General features: G+C 41.0%; 3 protein-coding genes across 9 annotated transcripts; all 3 read right to left on the reverse strand.

The window, feature by feature from the left end:
• Positions 1–348: 348 nt before the first annotated feature.
• f11r.1 (F11 receptor, tandem duplicate 1) lies at positions 349–7,859 on the reverse strand. Its single transcript, XM_080530288.1, has 9 exons — positions 7,608–7,859; positions 5,243–5,302; positions 4,042–4,158; positions 3,422–3,562; positions 2,906–3,108; positions 2,655–2,757; positions 2,167–2,281; positions 1,935–1,992; positions 349–1,368 (listed from the first exon to the last, which is right to left on the reverse strand). The coding sequence occupies exons 1-9, from the start codon at positions 7,654–7,656 to the stop codon at positions 1,333–1,335; spliced, it is 882 nt and encodes a 293-aa protein (XP_080386414.1). The 5' UTR covers positions 7,657–7,859; the 3' UTR covers positions 349–1,332.
• A 361-nt stretch (positions 7,860–8,220) lies between these two features.
• usf1 (upstream transcription factor 1) lies at positions 8,221–12,823 on the reverse strand. Of its 7 annotated transcripts, none has more exons than XM_080528479.1 (11): positions 12,762–12,823; positions 12,229–12,323; positions 11,452–11,501; positions 10,998–11,113; positions 10,417–10,530; positions 10,097–10,244; positions 9,956–10,010; positions 9,733–9,791; positions 9,553–9,647; positions 9,163–9,291; positions 8,221–8,909 (listed from the first exon to the last, which is right to left on the reverse strand). In XM_080528479.1, exons 2-11 carry the CDS (start codon positions 12,234–12,236, stop codon positions 8,820–8,822), a joined length of 864 nt encoding a protein of 287 aa, XP_080384605.1. In that variant the 5' UTR covers positions 12,237–12,323; positions 12,762–12,823; the 3' UTR covers positions 8,221–8,819. The 7 variants fall into 7 exon arrangements, with proteins under 7 accessions (XP_080384605.1, XP_080384603.1, XP_080384604.1 ...); XM_080528477.1 differs by having other exon boundaries at positions 9,923–10,010; XM_080528478.1 differs by having other exon boundaries at positions 10,968–11,113.
• Positions 12,824–13,316: 493 nt separating this feature from the next.
• thy1 (Thy-1 cell surface antigen) lies at positions 13,317–14,150 on the reverse strand (the record flags this gene model as incomplete). Its single annotated transcript, XM_080529071.1, has 3 exons — positions 13,317–13,423; positions 13,627–13,941; positions 14,120–14,150. The coding sequence occupies 3 exons, from the start codon at positions 14,148–14,150 to the stop codon at positions 13,317–13,319; spliced, it is 453 nt and encodes a 150-aa protein (XP_080385197.1).
• Positions 14,151–19,767: the final 5,617 nt, after the last annotated feature.

Raw genomic sequence — 19,767 nt, forward strand, 5'->3', positions numbered from 1 at the left:
CTACTAACTATACTACACAACTGTACTATATGCCAACGAGCCATGTGGAGTATGTAGGTACAAACAATAAAATAAAATGGAAATCTGATAGGCTATACCATAAAAATAAGCTATTAATCATATCATGGTAGTATCTTAAAATCAAGGCGTGATTGTAGGCTACCACGATAAGCGAAATGTTAGCACGCCACCGCGTGGCGACATTCTAAACGACACCATCTGGTGTGTGTGTGTGTGTGTGTGTGTGTGTGTGTGTGTGTGTGTGTGTGTGTGTGTGTGTGTGTGTGTGTGTGTGTGTGTGTGTGTGTGTGTGTGTGCGTGTGTGTGTGTTGGGAGGGCGAGAAAAAAAAAGCTCAAGAGGTGTACAAAAACACCTATTTTAATAAAAAAAATCAATCCATATTGGGGAGGCACAATAGTTAATCAACTCTGCCAAAAAATAAAAAAAATCCTAAATACAGCATCCAAGTAAATATACATGTCATGATCTTAATGGGCAATTAAAATAGGTTCATCAGCATCCAAGTAAATATACATGGCATGATCTTAATGGGCAATTAAAATAGGTTCATCTTTGTTTCTCTTATCTCAATCAATTAAATTACAATATTTTACTCATGTGTACAATTCAATCCATCATAGACAACACGAGCAGAGAATTACATGAGTCTATGAGCACCATGTCCCTTCTTTGGGATGCTCAACCTGAAACAACTTACAAAGAGGCTATGTACAAAGGCATGACAATTCATTATCAATGCAACAAAACCAACAACACACTATTAATGCATTTCATTTCATCAACACCTTTCACATCAAATCGGTCACTTAAAAGCATCTATTACAATAGATACAGCACATACAGGGAACACAGATAAGTGGTATTTCCACTACTATGGTATCAGGCTGAATGATGAGGGCTAACGTGACTGGCAGTAGCCATCAGCACACCTCACAAAAAGGAATTCTAAAAGCTATAAGGCATTTCATTGGGATTTGATAAGAAATAATTGTATTTTGTCAGAGTTCTTTAAAAAGTTTCATGAATACATTTTACAAACTAAAAAGATCTCATCATTGGATGTTAATTTTTACAGGCATTTGAAAGTGTTTCTTTTCTATACCTAAAACACACAGTCACACACAGGGGGAGAGACCACATAAATAGTGCAGGAATGCCTGTTAAAAAACCAAATTCATCATCAAACATTGAAATAGTTAAAAAGTTAGACTTTTAAAAGCTAACATTAAATTCCAACCACATCAATATAGCCACTGAGTTGGTAAAGGGGCCAGAGCAGTGGTATTGCAACATCACTGATGTCGCTCTGGCTATACCACAAAGGAAGACTTCTGTCTGAACTCCCCCTGAAACAAAAAGAGAAGAGAAGGCATTATGAAATGTCATACCTTTCTCAGGACAAAGGACAGACCTATGCACTCTAAAGACATATTATGGAAAAGAGAAACCATGCTGACTACACTACAGATAAAATAATCAAAAAGTAATACAATAAAACTAAATACAACCCTGAAGCTTGGCATACATGCAATATAAACAAATAACACTCACTATAGCAGTGCAAAGTCTACTGCCTGTAATCCCAATAAAATGCTGAACACTATTTTTAAAACTGTTTTGTATCATAATCAATTCAGATTTAGCGACAAAAGTCAAGAAGTCATCATGAATACCCTTTAAAAACAGAGGGCATAATTACACAACAACAACAACTATAATCCAGGGGTGCAAATGGTTTCAGTAGTTTATAAAAAACTGCATTTTCCTATGAGCGCAAAAAAAATGTGTTCACGATTTCAATACACAATTCAAACATTATACAAACATACCAGTAAGGCGAAGGAAATAGAGCAGAAGTTAAATTCTAAAACATGAAAGCTTATACTTATGAAGTAAACAAAGTGAAACTTACATCCTCTTCATCAGCGAAGTCAGAGGTGGGCTGGTACACAACTGAGGGTTTGGGTTTTCTGTCAGAGAGACACAAATGTGAGCCAACCAGAGAACTCATCAGCCAATTTATTCAGCAACCAGAGAAGGACATGCAATATGATCCACTGCCATTGGAGAGCCAATCTGCCAAGTCATGCATTAACAATAACTATAGAACAGAAAGCCATCCATAACAAAAAGATTCCTCTTACCTTTCAGTGGGCAGGTATCCTTTGCGGTGGGCATACCACAGCCCAAACCCTAGTAAGGCCAGCGCTAGGAGAGCCACGATTACCCCGGCAACAATACCTCCAGTGTTGACGTCACCTAAAGAGAAAGACATGAGCGCCCAAGTCAAAAACACGTCACATTTAACTAAATTCGTTTGAGGTATTCAAGGGTCACGGTCAGTATCAAATCAAATCAAATCAAATTTTATTTGTATAGCGCATTTCTTACAAGATGCAACTCAGTGTCAACTTAGTGTCAGTAGGACACTAATGTTCTACACAAAAATATAGGTGTAGAAAACTGTATGCAACTGATGACCTAAGAGAGAACAAAACCGGTAGAACGACATTTCATGTTTGCAGCCCCATATAATGTGAATCTGTAGCAACAGGTTCAGGTTCAACCTACTTTTGAGTGCAGGAAACACATGTATGTTTTTATTCTTCCATAGAAAGCAAGTGGTACTTACGGACTTCCATTCTCACAGCTGGACAGCTCTTAGCGGGACCAGCTTCGTTAGCGGCTGCACAGAAATAGTCTCCTGTATCCATCTTAGAGACGGCAGGAAAATCCTAGGTGATAAGAGAGGTTGAGTAAGGAGCCTTTCTTACACATTGACATAAGACAAATGGGTGAATTAATGAACAGTCGAATGTTAGTCAATTATTTCAATAACAAACATTACTGTTCTGTAAGAGAGAGTTTGGACTGATTACTGACCAGGTTGCCATTCAGAGAGTTTAACTTGTAGGTGAAGTTCTTGAAGGCGGGGAACTTCTTGGGATCATCAGGCAGGAGGACCTTGTCTTTATACCAACTGTAGGTTGGCTTAGGTGAGGCGTCACTGTCGTGGCAGGACAGTAGCACCCCCCGCCCAGTTGTCACTGAAGTGGGGATTCTACACATAGGCACAGACGGTGGCACTGCAGGGAAGTGTAACACAATACAATAAAAACATACCCATGGCCCGATCAGATCAATCAATTCACACATTTCGTCCATGCAAAACCAAACCACTGCATTAAACTGTCTGGACCCTATTTAATTGATATTGCATAAATGGCCATCCTGTATACAATTTATACTGATGAACACTGATAATGTCTCACATACTGGGATTTAGTCAAGACTAACAGTTGTATATTCCCTCAAAGCTGTTTCTGGTTCAAATCTGCCGTATAAAAATCATAAAAATCAAACGAAATAGATTGTAAAATACAAAAGATAAAGCCTTACCCAAAACAGTCAACATCACTTTGACTTCCCCAAACTTGCTATTCCCAGACACCTCGCAGTCATACTCTCCATTATCCTTGCGTGACACCTTGTTAAACCTCACCGACCCGTCAAATAGAGTCACTCGACCAGCATATGGTGCTGAAGGAGGAAATGGCATTGCATCAATTACAAATGTGTTCAAGAAATCGTTGTTAACTCATCCATACATTTTTGGACCTTTAAATTAATGATATATACTGTAGCTATTGATTCTTGTAGAATATAACTTATGAATGCCTTAAGCATAAGCTTGTTTCACTCCATTGTTTGTAAACAAACCCTTTATAGCTTCAAAACATGGTAAAAACTATCATAATTGTTATCTCATGGCTGGTCAGTCCATGCATCCATAGCTCTGTCTATGATATTGAGTGTTGACATTTCTCCAGCCCCATCCCCCAGCTGTTTACCAAAAACCAAAAGTGGTGGGGAGCCCACTTTGTTGTTGTTTGATTTACAGATTGCACCTTTAATGATGAGTTGGGATAAAACATTGTTACATCTAGGATGAGATGTAATAGTAGTTTATGCCACATTTGCATGTGTTCTCTTAATGTGAGAAGTGTTTTTGTACTTACTGGTAGGTTTCCCATCAAAAATGACATACTGTGTGGAGCCCTTATTGTCCTTAAACTTCCACTCAACTCTGGCGTCTGCACCAAAGTCAGCTGAGTGAGTGCATGTTAGGTCAGCCCCTGAAGAGAAAATATTAATCATTAAACACTACATTGCTGGGAGTTGGGTTTGTCCGATATTCAATATTATTGAATACCATGGTATTGTAACATATCGTGACATTTGCAGCATATATTGTAAATAGTCTGGAAAAGTGCATAAAACTCCAGATATATACAGGTGCATCTAAAAAAATATATATTTTGTGGAAAAGTTCATTATTTCCTGTAATTTAATTCAAAGAGTGAAACTTTCATATATTCTAGATTCGTTACACAAAGTGAAATATTTCAAGCCTTCCAGTTATTTTTCTCCTTAGCCCAGGTAAGACACTTCTGACGTTGTCTCTGGTTCAGGAGTGGCTTGACACTAGGAATGCGACACTTGTAGCCCAGTTCCTGGGTATGTCTGTGCGTGGTGGCTCTGATGCGCTGACTCCAGCCTCAATCTACTCCTTGTGAAGCTCCCCCAAGTTCTTGAATTGGCCTTGCTTGACAATCCTCTTAAGACTGCGGTCATCCCTGTTGCTTATGCACCTTTTTCCTACCACACTTTTCCCTTCCAGTCAACTGTCCATGGATATGCTTTGATACAGCACTTTGCGAACAGCCAGACCTTTCAGCAATGACCTTCTGTGGCTTCCCCTCCTTGTGGAGGGTGTCAATGAGTGTCTTCTAGACAATTGTCAGTCAGCAGTCTTCCCCATGATTGTGATTGTGTGTAATTAGCTGATTAGAGCTCTTCTCACGACTGTGTGAGTCAAGAATACAATTTTCACAGAAATATTTAACTTTTCCACGTTACTACATTTTCTTGAGATGCACCTGTACATAACTACAATTGCACTATCCCAATGTTTTGTTTTCCCAGACTATTATCACACTATGTGCTGCAGTTCAGTCATGTCTCCACCATGCTTCAGCAATGAACGATATTATCATATACCGTAATGTGATATTTTTGTAGTAAACAAGAACATATTTTTTATCATATAATACTGTGTTACTGCCTTGCAACAAACCACATATTTCAGCCGAGAACACATTACAGATACTCCAACTCTGCCTGCCCATTTAGGATTCAATTCCATTCTTTAGAACTTACCCAAATTCTCTTTCACCTTCACATTTGCATTGCTGGTTGTGACTGAAAAGGCATCTAAACCTGGGAAGGGAGAGGGGGGGTGATCAGAAACTGTTGAAAACATTTACTATGTAAAGACTCAGCACAGCCTGGCAGTAGAAACAGGCTGCAACAGGCAGACCTGGCTGGCCAGGGAAGTACTCTCTGCCCCAGAAAGAGGTAAACAGAGCTACTGTACACTTCCTCCTACAATACACATATGCAGATATAAAAGAATCACTATTTCCCCAAATTATAAAAAGGACTTTGAACAAAGAAAAGAAATATTTATGGAAAAACCATGTTGTTCCAACTTGGCAGCAAGATATGTTACCTTGCCACAACATTAGGGACAGCAATTGGAAATGTAATGTTATTCCTGTTATTTGTAAATTGCTACTCCTGTCATTCCTGTAATGTATTATTATTTCGTATTTATCATAATTTATGTTCTGTTCAGTCATCACTTATGACAGAGATATTACTTAGTGGTTTTGACTAAATGGCAGGAAGGACCATAGGCGGCACAAAACCTAATCCCCGACTCCATCTAACTGAAGAGGATCTCCCTCATGTTCTTCTCTTTGGAAGCCCTCCTGTCTACATTACCACTTACACACACCTTCTGAGATTACTCTTTTTTTCTGCTGAACTGCTGAATGCTCTGCCTCTCTGTGAACCCTCAAGATGTCTGCTATCCAATGGCCTTAAGCCTTTAGGGTGTGGCCAAGCATAACGTGTGTTTCATTCCTCTGCTGTGACAGAATTATGTCAGGAGAAACTGGGCCAGAAATTCTTGAACGGCCCTGTCAGAGCAGAAACAATCACAGGAGTGGAATGCGAGTGTGACCTTCTGACCAAACGTGTCCACACACCTCACAGGTGTTCACAAGCCAATAGTCTTGGGGGTCTGTTGCGCTGTGGTGCAAATGTACTGTGGTGTTTATTTACCTGGGCCTTATCCGATATCACTGCCATGCAGGAGAACTGATTTCGGCACAATTACAGGTGCAACTCAAAAAATTAGAATATCGTGCAAAAGTTCATTTATTTCAGTAATTCAACTTAAAGGGTTAAACTTAGATATTATACTCATTACATGCAAAGCAAGATATTTAAAGCCTTTATTTGTTATATAAATGTGATGATTATGGCTTACAGCTTATGAAAACCCCAAATTAAAAATATCTCAGAAATGTTTCATATTACATGAAATCAATAAGAAAAGGATTTTAAATACAGAAATGTCAGCCCTCTGAAAAGTATAATCATGCATATGTACAATGCAATGAGTCTATATAATATTTAAGTTTAACCCTTTAAGTTGAATTACTGAAATGAATGAACTTTTGCACGATATTCTAATTTTTTGAGTTGCATCTGTACTAGCTGCTTTCTCTCCGCTGTCACAGTGTACTTGTTGTGACACCGTCAATGTGGCCTTACATTGACCAGTTATAGAAAAGCTTTTATCTCAGTAGTGCCTGTGAACAATTGAGAAAAACGGTATAGTTTTGGTTTGCCAAGATAAATGTATGGGAACTAAATCTCCAGTGTGTGTAAATTGAAACCAGAGAACTAACTTCCTTGTTTGCATGGGTTTCGGGGGGAGGGTAGGCCTAGGCTGCATACAGCCAGGGTTTCCAAGGTGAGACATTAATCACAGAGAGATAAGGTGGAAAGTATACTAGTCCTATTGTGTAAAGAACGATTATAATTTTAAACATGAATAACAAAGTTCTCTGCTATACTAAGTCTAATGCTTATTGTGCTTTGTTTTTAACATGTTTTATCTTTCAGCCCCCCTCTCCTTTCCCCTTATTGCAGGCCGGCATTGTAAATAAGAATGTTGTTCTTAATTGTCTCGCCTGGTAAAATAAAGGTAAAATAAAAAGGCCAGTCACCATTCCATTTGGAGGATGGTTGGTACAAAAGGTTCCCAGTCAGTGAGCTGTGGCTCATCAGAAGTGTCTATGGTATGACTACAGTGTCAGATTTGAAAGCAGTGTTCCTGACTGGTTCTTTCCACATATCTAGCTAATAAAACCTTAAGGTTAGACCGGCTACACCTTTTTCAGTGGTGCAGAAGAGCGAAAATGGTCCTACACAACCTGATCTGGGGTCAGTCACACCTTGGCCTTCCTCCCACCAAATGATTCATGTTAGGATCTTAATGAGAGTACTTATGCTGATCCTAGAACTAGGCGACTAAAGGCTATGTCGGTAGTACAAATAATTGCAACTCTGGGTAAATGAGTTAACAAATGGAAAGTAATGGCTGAAGGCATAGATTAGTTTTTAACAGGTGCGTGCGTTAACAGGTTTAATAGTGTTTTTCCCGACGTACCTGTTGCTTGACAAAACAGAAGCACCGATACCAAGCCGCTGAGAAACATGTCGGCCCTGACTCCTCCGTGTTCAAAGCCAGGTAAGTGTCCTCTTCAGTTGAAAGTACTTTAAATCCCTTAAACTTAATTACTAATCCAAGCTCAAAACTTTTTAAATTGGAATTTGTTACACGGTGAGGTGACCCCCTTGTACGAATAAAACAATAAATTCATGCAACAAGCAGAAGTCTTTCTGTCTCCAGCAGCAGCGCACCTGTATAAAGGTATGATTGGTTTGCTGGGCGAAACTGGGATACACCCATGGATCCACCTCTGACGTCAGACCAAGGGACACTATTGGCCTGTTTGAGTGGTACGAACCAGTTTTCCGGGTTCAGAGTTTCTCAACAAAACAACAATGTAATGCTCGCTTCTATATCTGTGGAGGCAATGGCATATATCTTGGATGGCTAAGTGAACGGTTAACACATTGCAAAGCGATGTCGATTATGTAAATAGCTATACTTTAATTTAGTTCATAATTGTCATTGTCAAGGCAGATGTGTGGTCATTGTTACTAGGCAAAACAACAACACCGATTCTTTCACATGGTTTAATAGAAATGACATGATAATTAACCTTTAAACAAAATGAATAGAGGCTGAGGGTGATGGTTTGTCAAACTGGACATTGAAAGGCATGGAATCCAAAGTAAAAACAAACTAATAAGAAACTAGGAGTCATCTCACTGATACAAACCATAATGTAAAACACTACCAGTGGATGTTTTATTGATCTAATAGTGAAACAGTCAACCAACAGACATGTTTATTTGGTTTAGTCTTGCAATTAAGCCTTCCTAATAAAGGTTTTCATTTCAAACGTACAAGGCATCTCACTTCACTTTAATCCAAAATGTATCTGTGGAAGATGTAGGCCTATGTGGGCATGATACAAAAATAACTTTGAAATAAAAAGTGGTGGAAAAACACAGGACTTGGGTTACATAGCTTCAGCGTTGTAGCATGTAGGATAAATGTCCATGATCATGGTATGTCCATTCAGATTTAAAGGGGAAAAACAGCAACACAGGGATCCAAAAAGAGTGCAGTCCACATTTGTCTGAATCAGTCCTCTGCTTCCAACCCAGCCTTTTACTGACCAGTGTCATCCAAGTCCCAGTCCTGTCCCATTCCCCACTGCATCCTAACCCCCTGCACCATCAGCCGCCCTCACTGTGGATCCACACCAGCTGCTCCTGCAATACCGTTCTGTCTTAACTGGCTTCTTAGAATTTGGTTCTTGGTTTTCCAATCATCAACCTGTGACAGTGAGAAAGGGCGATGAGTACACTGATGATTTCAATAGCCAAAACCAACACATCATACCCATCCCAGGATACGACTGAGATATCACTCTGCATTTTCATCTTTAACTTGGTTGAGAAAGCCCAAATTGGGACAGTGCAAAAATAATAGCTCTTGACCATCAACCAACTATTGAGTGTTATGTTTGCACACTCAAGGCACGTAACGTTCCACGGTCTCTTTAGAGAGCACATGAAAGCAACAGTACCTCCTGTCTCAGCAGCTGGTTGTCCATCCTTAGTCTATCCAGAGTTTCCAGCTCCTCCCCTAGCCTTGCATTGCTTTGACGGAGCTCCTGAATATAGTCACAGGCCTTGGACAGAATCCCCCCTTTACTCTGAGGAGAGGAAGACACCATACAGGCCACAGCATGGCACGTGTGGTTTGCCACAATGGTCATGGCAAACCACAATTATGACTAAAGACAGCCAATTTCACCTGAGGTCCAAGATGAAATGACAGGACACTTACCGCAAACATTATGTAATGGTGATAATGAGAGAAAAAGAAAAAGACTGACCATCCCTGACGCACAAACTCACCATTTGAGAAGACACACCAATTACTCTGAAACAAGGACCCCTGCCATCATCCTCACCTGCCCATTCTTGGTAGAATCCATGGTGCAGTCTGGGATAGTTTTAGACAGCTGGACAATCCAGTTGTTTATCTTATCTCTGCGTCTGCGCTCAACTGAGAAACAGACATAACAGGTGGTCAAGACCTAAACCAGACGGGCTCATCATTATTCCATTTCAAAGACATTGTATTGTAGCACCTTCATTGTGTTGGGCTCGTCTTTTATCATCTCTTGATGTGCGAGGGGGCTCTGACTTGCTGTAGAATAAAAAAAGAAAGAAGAGAAATTCAGACTACATATAACAACTTTTATATAGTATCTTTAGCCGGGACCCTTGAAGAAGAAGTGCCATGTAATAAATGTAACATGAACACAGAGAGGATGTTACGTGTTTGAAATCTTTGTGCAGGGTGCTATGGACCTCTGGTTGGCTCCAGTTAAAACATCCTGGGGTGACATCATCACATACAGCTGACCTGGAAGGCAAAGGAAATGATTCAGTATGTGTATAACAATAATGTACAATTTGTGATGGGGCAGTCTATGATCATTCATGACTCACCAGTAGGTGTTGCCTGACCGAGCAGTGAATCTGAAGCTTGAACGTTCGTAACCATGGTAGCAGGTGTGGCATCAGTGATGGTGGCAGGGTAGTAGTAGTGAGTCTCAGAGGCTTCTCCCTCCAGTCCCTCAGACTGTGAAAACACCGCCTGGGAGACAACATATAAATGAGAACATTTAGAAACAGCCCCATGTAACCTTCAGACCACAGCAAACAGGTACACTAAATTGAGGCTACATGGAGGTGGAGAAAGAGAGAGAGTCAGAGATCATGTGTGTGTGTGTGTGTGTGTGTGTGTCAGTACCATCATGGTGTTGTACCTGTGTCACAGTCTGGGTCGTTGCAGGAAACCCTGTCACCACACTGACTGCAGAAGCTCCATCCGTCTGTCCGTCCACCTGTCCATCAGAGACCTGTATCACCCGGTATGTCACCTGAACGGGGGAGCACAAGGTCAACCAAACATCCTACTCGTTCTTTCATTAACCCAAATCCTCAAGAAATTCAATTTAGGACAATGTATGAAACTCATTCTTCATTTCGGCTTGGGGATTGGGGGAGGGAGGGAGGGAGGGAGGGAAATATATGCATGTATGTATGTATGTGTGTTTGTTTGTGCAAAAGAAACTTCTCTTGAATTGTTCCTTGGACATTATAGGCACATGAGATGCTTTGGCTGAGGGTTGATATCCTTGACCTTAGTGGGGTCTTTTAATTTCTTGCACATTCATGGAATAAAATTAACCATGACTTCTTCCAGTGCTCAATAGGAAACATCTCATGGGCAATCTATGAAAACAGTGGTCGGTGAGAGACTGAGTGTGAGTGGGTATGTGTGTGTGTGTGTGTGTATTGCGGTGTTCCCTCCTACCTGCCCTGTGGGAGGGTACAGCTCCCCTACCTGCCCCCCTGCTCCCTCCGTCTTAAATAGGTACTTGATTGGCTGATCAGAGGAAAAAGTGGCTGCTGACTGAATGGTCGTGATGGCAGTCGGGTCGTCTGCAGTGGCAACAGCACCTGGGGGGTTAAGACAGAATAGTCGGTGAACCAGCTTGACCAGACTAACCAGCCCTCCTATCACACAGACAACCAGCGAGAACAAGTAACCAGAGGCCTGTTGATGTAGTATTGCCTCTCTGCTCTAGAGTAATGCTCTGCATAAAGGAACAAATAGGAACGATCAAATAAGGAACACAACCTTTCATAAAGAGAACAGTGTTGAGGGGAAAAAAATACCAGGTGCCAATAGCATTTACTTTACTAATTGTCAAATGGGACAATTAAACGTGCATTAGGCCTATATCATTTAACAGTGAATACAGAGTGGGTTTTTTGTTAAGAAACGTAGTTCTAACCTTCCTCAATGATAGGAACATCCCCGTCATCATCTGGGCTCTTCTGGTGCCTGTAACACAGGAGAGATGATGGCTGTAATCGAGTGGCTTAGTGCATAGATACCCAGGGTTGGTCAGTTATACCCTGGGTTGGCCAGTTATACCCAGGGTGGGTCAGTTATACCCAGGGTTGGTCAGTTATACCCTGGGTTGGTCAGTTCCTAGTTCATACCCTGGGTTGGTCAGTTATACCCGGGGTTGGTCAGTTATACCCAGGGTGGGTCAGTTATACCCTGGGTTGGTCAGTTATACCCAGGGTGGGTCAGTTATACCCAGGGTGGGTCAGTTATACCCAGGGTTGGTCAGTTATACCCAGGGTTGGTTAGTTCATACCCAGGGTTGGTCAGTTATACCCTGGGTTGGTCAGTTATACCCAGGGTTGGTCAGTTATACCCTGGGTTGGTCAGTTATACCCAGGGTTGGTCAGTTATACCCAGGGTTGGTTAGTTCATACCCAGGGTGGGTCAGTTATACCCAGGGTGGGTCAGTTATACCCAGGGTGGGTCAGTTATACCCAGGGTGGGTCAGTTATACCCTGGGTGGGTCAGTTATACCCAGGGTGGGTCAGTTATACCCAGGGTGGGTCAGTTATACCCAGGGTCGGTCAGTTATACCCAGGGTGGGTCAGTTATACCCTGGGTGGGTCAGTTATACCCAGGGTGGGTCAGTTCCTTGTCTCGTTTGTCTGTTTTTAGGAGCCAGTTCTAAAACGAGGGGTGTCAGAAGCCACTCACTCACCCCTTCATGTCGACGGGGATTCTGCAGTTTGGCCGCTTGAACGTCCCGTAAAACAAACAGTCGAGACGGTTCTATCCGATTCTGTCCGCTTCAACCTGTCTTCATTCAACGACACATGTCCAATATTATGACTGCTACATAGGACTGGTGCTAGCTAGCCTAGCCTAACAACAACATTGGGGCTAACGTTATTCGGTAAAGTCCTTAAGAAATAGCTTAGCCATAAAGTAACTACATGACAATCGTGAACATTGAGATTACAAAGGTACACATTGCAAAAACAAATATAAACCTCAGTTACTCTGCAACAACTTCTTAGCGGGCTAACTAGCTTTCTATGTAAACAAAGCAAATGAATGTTAAGCAAGATAGCTAGCCCAGTAGTGGGTGTGTACACGCTAGCTGGCTACCTTCTTAACTAATGCTAGTATTTCCAAAAAAGAAAATAACTTTGGTGGTAACCTCATGGAAATATTTGATAACATCCCAATTGCACGCAGAGAAACGTAGCCGGCTAGATGGCTAAACTTCACCTGATAACATGTCAATTTGTGTCCATCCATCCATAATTCTTAAGCTATTTTGATCATTTGCGCATGCGCAGTGAGCACATCGACGTCATTCTTCAGAGTACAGTGAAATTCCAGTAGATGGCGCTAGAATGATCATCGGTCCTGACTCTAGCCTATTTTAATTTTTAATTTTAATCCAGGGTATGTAGTTTTGGATTACACAAAATACACGACAACTGACAATAAAAAGACAATATCTTTATTAGATAGAGTAATTTTAACCTAAGCAAAGAAGTAATCAGCCAAACGATAACACACTCTGAGCACAAGCTTTATAGGTAACAGACTCTCCACCATCAGTTGATTAGTATCTGGACTATATTGCTTTGTCTAGCTATAATTATTAAGATAGACACAAGAAAGTCCATTTGTGCAAATGTGTGAGCACATTGTTTTACTTTACCAGGCATTCCAAGGCATTGCAAATAGAATACTGTGTGAGGGCAACCATAATGATATGATTATGGGTGGATATATTTCCCATGATTATGTTGTAACTGAAGCATCTGTGATGATTCACAGCCACTGGACTTCCAGCAGCAAAGGAAGGGTCATCATCGTCAGTAGCAGCCCACTGCCACTGTGAAGAAGGATGCTCAAAGCCGAACACTGGAGGAGTGCCTCTGAAAAGGAAAAAAGAAAAAACAACGTTACGCCATTGGAATTTGACTCTTTTCTTCTCAGTGTCAGACAAAGGGAAATGACAGCCTGACAGCTTTTCACACTGCAACTTCTTAGTCTAGGGCTGTCTTTAACTCCACTGGAATGTACATGTATGAAACATCCCCGAGCCCAGTTCTAAGAGCCTTCATTCGAGGCAGCTTACTCTTCTCCACAGGGGCCACTTTAGTCACCGTCTCTTTTTGCTTGATGGTGCAAGTGAAGTTCTTGGGCTTATCTTGCAGGCCTGCGAGACTGAGGCGGCAGTTGTTGCCGTCCATGATAGTGACATTGGCACGGTTCTTGAAGGTAGGGTCCTGACCCTCAGCAGAGTCAGTGCTGCCCACAACGGTGTCACCTTCTGTATACTTGCAGACCACGGGTTCCTTAGCAGTAAGCTCATATTTGCAGTCCATCCTCAGGTGGTTCTCTTTGGTCAGACAGGAGGCCAGTTCAGTCACCTTCTGGGCCGTAGCAAATCCTACAACAATCGTATAAGACAATGCCACTGACATTATAATACGACTCAATATCACCACTGTGCTCAACTCTAACTCCAACTCTTAAAACCATTAGTCATTGTCATGGCAATGAGAAAATTACCTTGTGACAATGTCACAGGGAAAATGCATTGTGATGACAAAGATCAAATATCTTACCCAACAAGCAGACCATGGTGAGGAAGTACATCTTCTCAAGTGTTTTACTGAGTTACACAAAACAAAGCAGAACAGTCAGAGGAATACTGTTTGCACGTCTTAGGTTGTATTTGATTGTGTGTTAGGCTACTAACAAACCCAAAAAGCGGATCCTACAAAAGACCAGTTTAACAACAGGAACACTGATTGTCTCCTTTATCGTTCTTACTTTTTTATGTGCATATGTTACACACATCTATGCAACACAGGGCATAGCTTTTATTACATTAAAAAAGTGTAGTATTATAATACTATAAATAATAATTAAATAATAGTATTATAGTATGCATGTGAAGTACCAGCACAATATAATATATGCAAATAAACAATTGACTTTATTGAATGACTGCTGCTCTATATTTTATCAATGTTATATATATATATATATATATATATATATATATATATATATATATATATATATATATAGAGAGAGAGAGAGAGAGAGAGAGAGAGAGAGAGAGAGAGAGAGAGAGAGGTAGGGGGGGGGGGACTGAACTGAACTGAACTGATCATTTTAATTTACGCAAACTATAATGTGAAGCAGAGCCAAACATTCTGAATAGGGTTACATATTTTCTGAGACTCTGATTTGAAGCACTTTGTAATATAATTAAATTCTAGACTTCTATGTGCAGGTAATAATGACGCAGGCTAGGCTATAGTCTTTACATATCGAAACTGATGATAAATGGTTTGGAGTAATTCTGCCATTATTAATTCTGCCAACGAATGTATGTCTCTCACCTTTTAGCTGAAGGAGTTGGAGCTCTGCTCAGTGGTGGGATGTTAGAGGTGGATTAAGGTCGGTTCTCAGAGAGAGGGGGAAACAAGGGGAGAGAGAGAGAGAGAGAGAGAGAGAGAGAGAGAGAGAGAGAGAGAGAGAGAGAGAGAGAGAGAGAGAGAGCGTGAGAGATAGAGAGACAGAGAGACAGAGAGAGAGAGAGAGAGAGAGAGAGAGAGAGAGAGAGAGAGATGAAGAGAGAGAGAGAGAGAGAGAGAGAGAGAGAGAGAGAGAGAGAGAGAGAGAGAGAGAGAGAGAGAGAGAGAGAGTAAAGGCGTGTCTGATATACATTTGTTTTTCCAAGATGACACTGCACTCTGGTCTCATTGTTAAAGGCATGAGTGCTCGATTCAAAATCATTTAAAAACCATGAGTGCATACTAGACAGCTCATGATGGTGAAACCAATACTAGGCCTATCCTTGCTCTTATAATTAGTTCAACTCTAGTCACAGTGACGCGCTTTAAGTCGCCATCCATACTTGCAAGACAGTGGCTATCATTTCCAACACAAATAAGACTATAACATTTCTGTGGCTCCGTATTACAACAACATACTAGTTTTATTGGATATATATATATAAATATATATAAACAACATACGTCAAAAGCCCCCTGACAAAGCAACGTGCTTTCCAGAAGCACTGCTGCAGAGCCCAGAGCGGAGCTTGAACGTGGACCGTTATCCATCTGTGTAACGGGACGCTGTCTGTCCCGTAGCCTGTCCTTGTTGGGTACGCTAAAAAAAAAAGGACGTTGACCTAGGACAGAGGATAACGAATGACTAGATCAGGTAAAATGCAACTGATTTATTTCGTTAGGTAAAGAAATGTGTTTGAATACAATACAACCAGAGCGAGTGCAGCCTATGTTGCGTGACGTGTCATCGTTTTTGCAAATATTTAGGCGTCATATATCTTTTACCTAATAGACTATTAATAAATCGTCATTTTCTTCCAGAGACTTCCATGTTGTCAGTTTTTTCAGATGCATAGAAATTAGACAGCCGATCATTTGTTGTAAATAGGGGTGGTTACGGAATCCGAGTTGGTGCAGTGTTATTTGGGAGAGACTGCATGCATGGGGCGTAGCCGAGATCTGTCTCAGCTTCTGTCTTGTGCCCAGTTAGGTGGGCTTCTGTCTTGTGCCCAGTTAGGGGGGCTTCTGTCTTGTGCCCAGTTAGGGGGGCAAGTTGGGAGGCTTTTGAGAGAGATGCAAGGAGGGATGCAAGGAGGATGGCTCACATCACACGACCAAATGCGCTGAGTCATATTAAACATGTAGACAAACTGTCCGACATAGCCTAAACTATTGTGGCATTAATGATCGTTTTATCCATTTCATATTAGATTTTCAGTCTTCACGAGATCGCCTCGCAGCAAGCTTTAAAAGGTTCTTGAGCTGACCGTGAGTCTGGCGCCATGGAGCCGCATCTCTCCGCCACAGCCTGGCTCCTTTTAGGTAACCCGCCGGGTCTCACATGGTGAATTCATCAATCAATTGTAATGAAAACTGTAACATTATTATATATTATTGTCTGTATCGTTATCAATGATATATGTAACGTATTTGTTGGTGACCCTAAGATAGATTGTGACCTCAAGAGGCCAATGCAGATCATGAAGGACATGCACAATGCAGGTGTCGGGATTGTGTCCTCTTGGCGTCTCACATTTAGCAATCGATATAGATTTTGGAGTCTGCATATGACAGGGAGTAGTTAGAAAGGTGCTGTCATTGACCTGGATTTGTATTCACTACATGAAACGTAGGGGTATACAGTTTTATGATCTGACATGTGCTATTATTATTATTATTATTATTATTATTATTATTATTATTAGCAAAAGTGTTATATAATGTATATATTATTCAATTGACACTGAAGGGTTGTAAACTTGTTTTGTTTTGTTCTCTGTCCTAATGTTTACAGTGCTGTGTTGGATTTTAAATTCAGTCATTTGTGTTTGTTAGTTTTGGTCACCACAGCATCTGGGTTTTGGTACACTCCACGGGGGCCTCAAATGTACCCTTGCCTCACCTACATGGAGCACAACCTTCGGGTAGACTGTGAGTTCCCAGCCACCAACCAGCCTCCGGGTCCCTATTGTGAGTACAAGCAGGATAGCCGTCTGGTTGGCAGCACCTACCCCAACGCAGTCTCTCTAGTGTCCACCGACCACCGTAGGAGGGCTAACGTGAGCCTGGTCACCCCCACCCTCTGCCGCCTCACCTGGGCTCTGTTGGCTGAGGAGAAGCCGTACACCTACACCTGCAGGGTCTACCAGGGAAGCTCCTGGAAGGAGAACAGCATGGCCCTGCATCACCGTGAGTCATGGGGGGAGTGTAGTGTAAACTGGCTCATGTCTACTGTATGTGCTAATGCCAGAATCTGATGGTCTGTTTTCCTCTGTCTAGGATATCTTACAATTTGCGCGGCCTGCAGCACGATGGTCCAAACCGGGCTATTGCTTCTGTCATTGGTGATGTCACTTCCTGTGGCTCTGGGGCTCCTGTGTCCATGACCTCTTCTCTGTGTCTAAGTAGCTGACCAATGAACAACTCTTTTTAGACTGATTTTCATATTGTTAAAGTACACATAACACTACATGGCCAAAAGTACGTGGACACCCGAACATCACACCCATATGTGCTTGATGCATCTCATTCCAAAACCATGGGCATTAATATGGAGTTGGTCCCCCCGTTGCTGCTATAACAGCCTCCACTCTTCTGGGAAGGCTTTCCACTAGATTTTGGAACATGGTTTTGCTGCCATTCAGCCAGAGCATTATTGGGGTAGGGCACTGATATTGGGCGAGAAGAACTGGCCCAGTGTTCGATGGGGTTGAGGTCAGGGCTCTGTGCAGGCCAGTCAAATTCTTCCACACCAAACTTGGCAATCCATATCATTATGGACGTCGGTTTGTGCATGAGGGCATCGTCATGCTGAAACAGGAAAGAGCCTTCCCCAAACTGTTGCCACACATTTGGAAGCATCCAATTCTCTAAAATCTTATTATATGCTGTAGCATTAAGATTTCCCTTCACTGGAACTAAGGAGCCTAGCCCAAACCATAAAAAACAGCCCCAGACCACAATTGTGTCGACCTACTTTTGGCTATATAGTGTACAAATGAGATTGTATGCATGTTCACAATGGTAATGAGTGTGAAGCGCAACAGTGACACATTGGCAGTAGACGTAATTGTGGTTCAACGTTCAGTCTTTTCAGTTCACTTCAATGACATTGTAGGGGTATTTCTGGACCAAGGCTGAAACTAGTCCATCAGACTGGAGGTTGCCTTTGGTTCTGTAGTAACTCTTTAATGGAAGCTTCACTTTTTGAGCATCAGGTGATATTTCTATCAAAATAACTTTTATCTTTCGGTTATAATTATTATCAATTCCCATAGTAGACACACATGGCTCCCTTAAATTTCAATGAACAACAAGTGCATAGAGACTCAATGCTTACACTGAGAATCTTTTAAAGTCAGATGTTGTACATTGCCATTCAGAAATTGGTTAAATGATCAACTCACAAACATTTGCAAAGCAGGCAAATTGCGGTATTCAAAATACATTAGAGAAACCATCCTTTGGAGTAAATACAGAGAACCCCCCTCTCCTCCCAATGATTCACCCTGTTTTAATGTTTTATTCATAATTTTGTATAGCCTTATGACCATATTATGACAAGAAAACATTAAAGAATAATGTCATGACTTACAGATAAGTCAACTGTAACCAATTAGCAGTGCTATAATAACTCATTGTCACTATTATAATAATAATAATAATAACAACTTTTTATTTTTCCTGCAAACGTTGCAGCTCAAAGTGCTTTAATCATTACATAATCATTAATTAATGAATTAATTCATTAATTAATTAGTAATTTAAAGGCAAGATGGGTTTTTAGTCATTGATCAGATGTATTCCTATTTATCATTACAGTATTTCTCGATTTGTATTCTGCATATGAGTAGTTATTGTGTTGCAATAGTGACAATTATGTCATATTTCAGCTATTACTATATACAATGTTTTTTAAAGTTTTTTTAAAAATAAAGGGGAAATTAAGTGGAATTGCTTACAGATTTATATTGCCTCTGATGGTCGGCCCTATGATTCTAGAGCCTTGACAGAGCCTTGAGTTTGTTTAAATTGTATGTACTGTACATTGCACCATAGGATTATTCTGGAAATATTTCTTTAAAGTAAAAGTCTTCCTTTAGCTTTTCAGCAATTTGTTTTGATACTGCACTACAATTATTGCATCTTGGGGCTTAAAAGCTTTTATGATGATGTGAAGGGGTCCCAGGTCCATGTCCATAAAAGCCTCAAACATTTTGAAAGAGACGACAGTAGAATAACCAATGATTAGTTATTGATGTCTTGTAGGACCAGGTCTATAATCATACAACATATCTAAAAGTTGCATACTGAACGACGATAATGGTAAAAAAAAAAAAACAGTCATGACTCACAAAAATGTCTCAAGACAAGGCATGAGATAACTGAGAGGTCTTTAGAATAAATACTTGAATTGGACCTTGGACTCCAACCCATGTGTTCTAGTATGAGATGATGAGACAGTATTAGTAAAATGAAGGAATATTGTAGATGGTTACATATATCACAGTGATGAGACCACCCGCTGCTTCTCTTTTCCATTCTAATGCTTTGTTTTGTCACAAAGCACAGCTCACACTGCACTGTTTGCACATGCTTTAAGTGCCTCTAGGCTCTTTCTAATGCTGCTGCTTGCTCATTTCAAATGCTGCGTAATTGCTGACAATGATGCTATTTTCACCTTGTGG

Source organism: Nansenia antarctica (assembly GCF_963989245.1).
Source record: "Nansenia antarctica genome assembly, chromosome: 4".
Lineage (NCBI taxonomy): Eukaryota > Metazoa > Chordata > Actinopteri > Argentiniformes > Microstomatidae > Nansenia > Nansenia antarctica.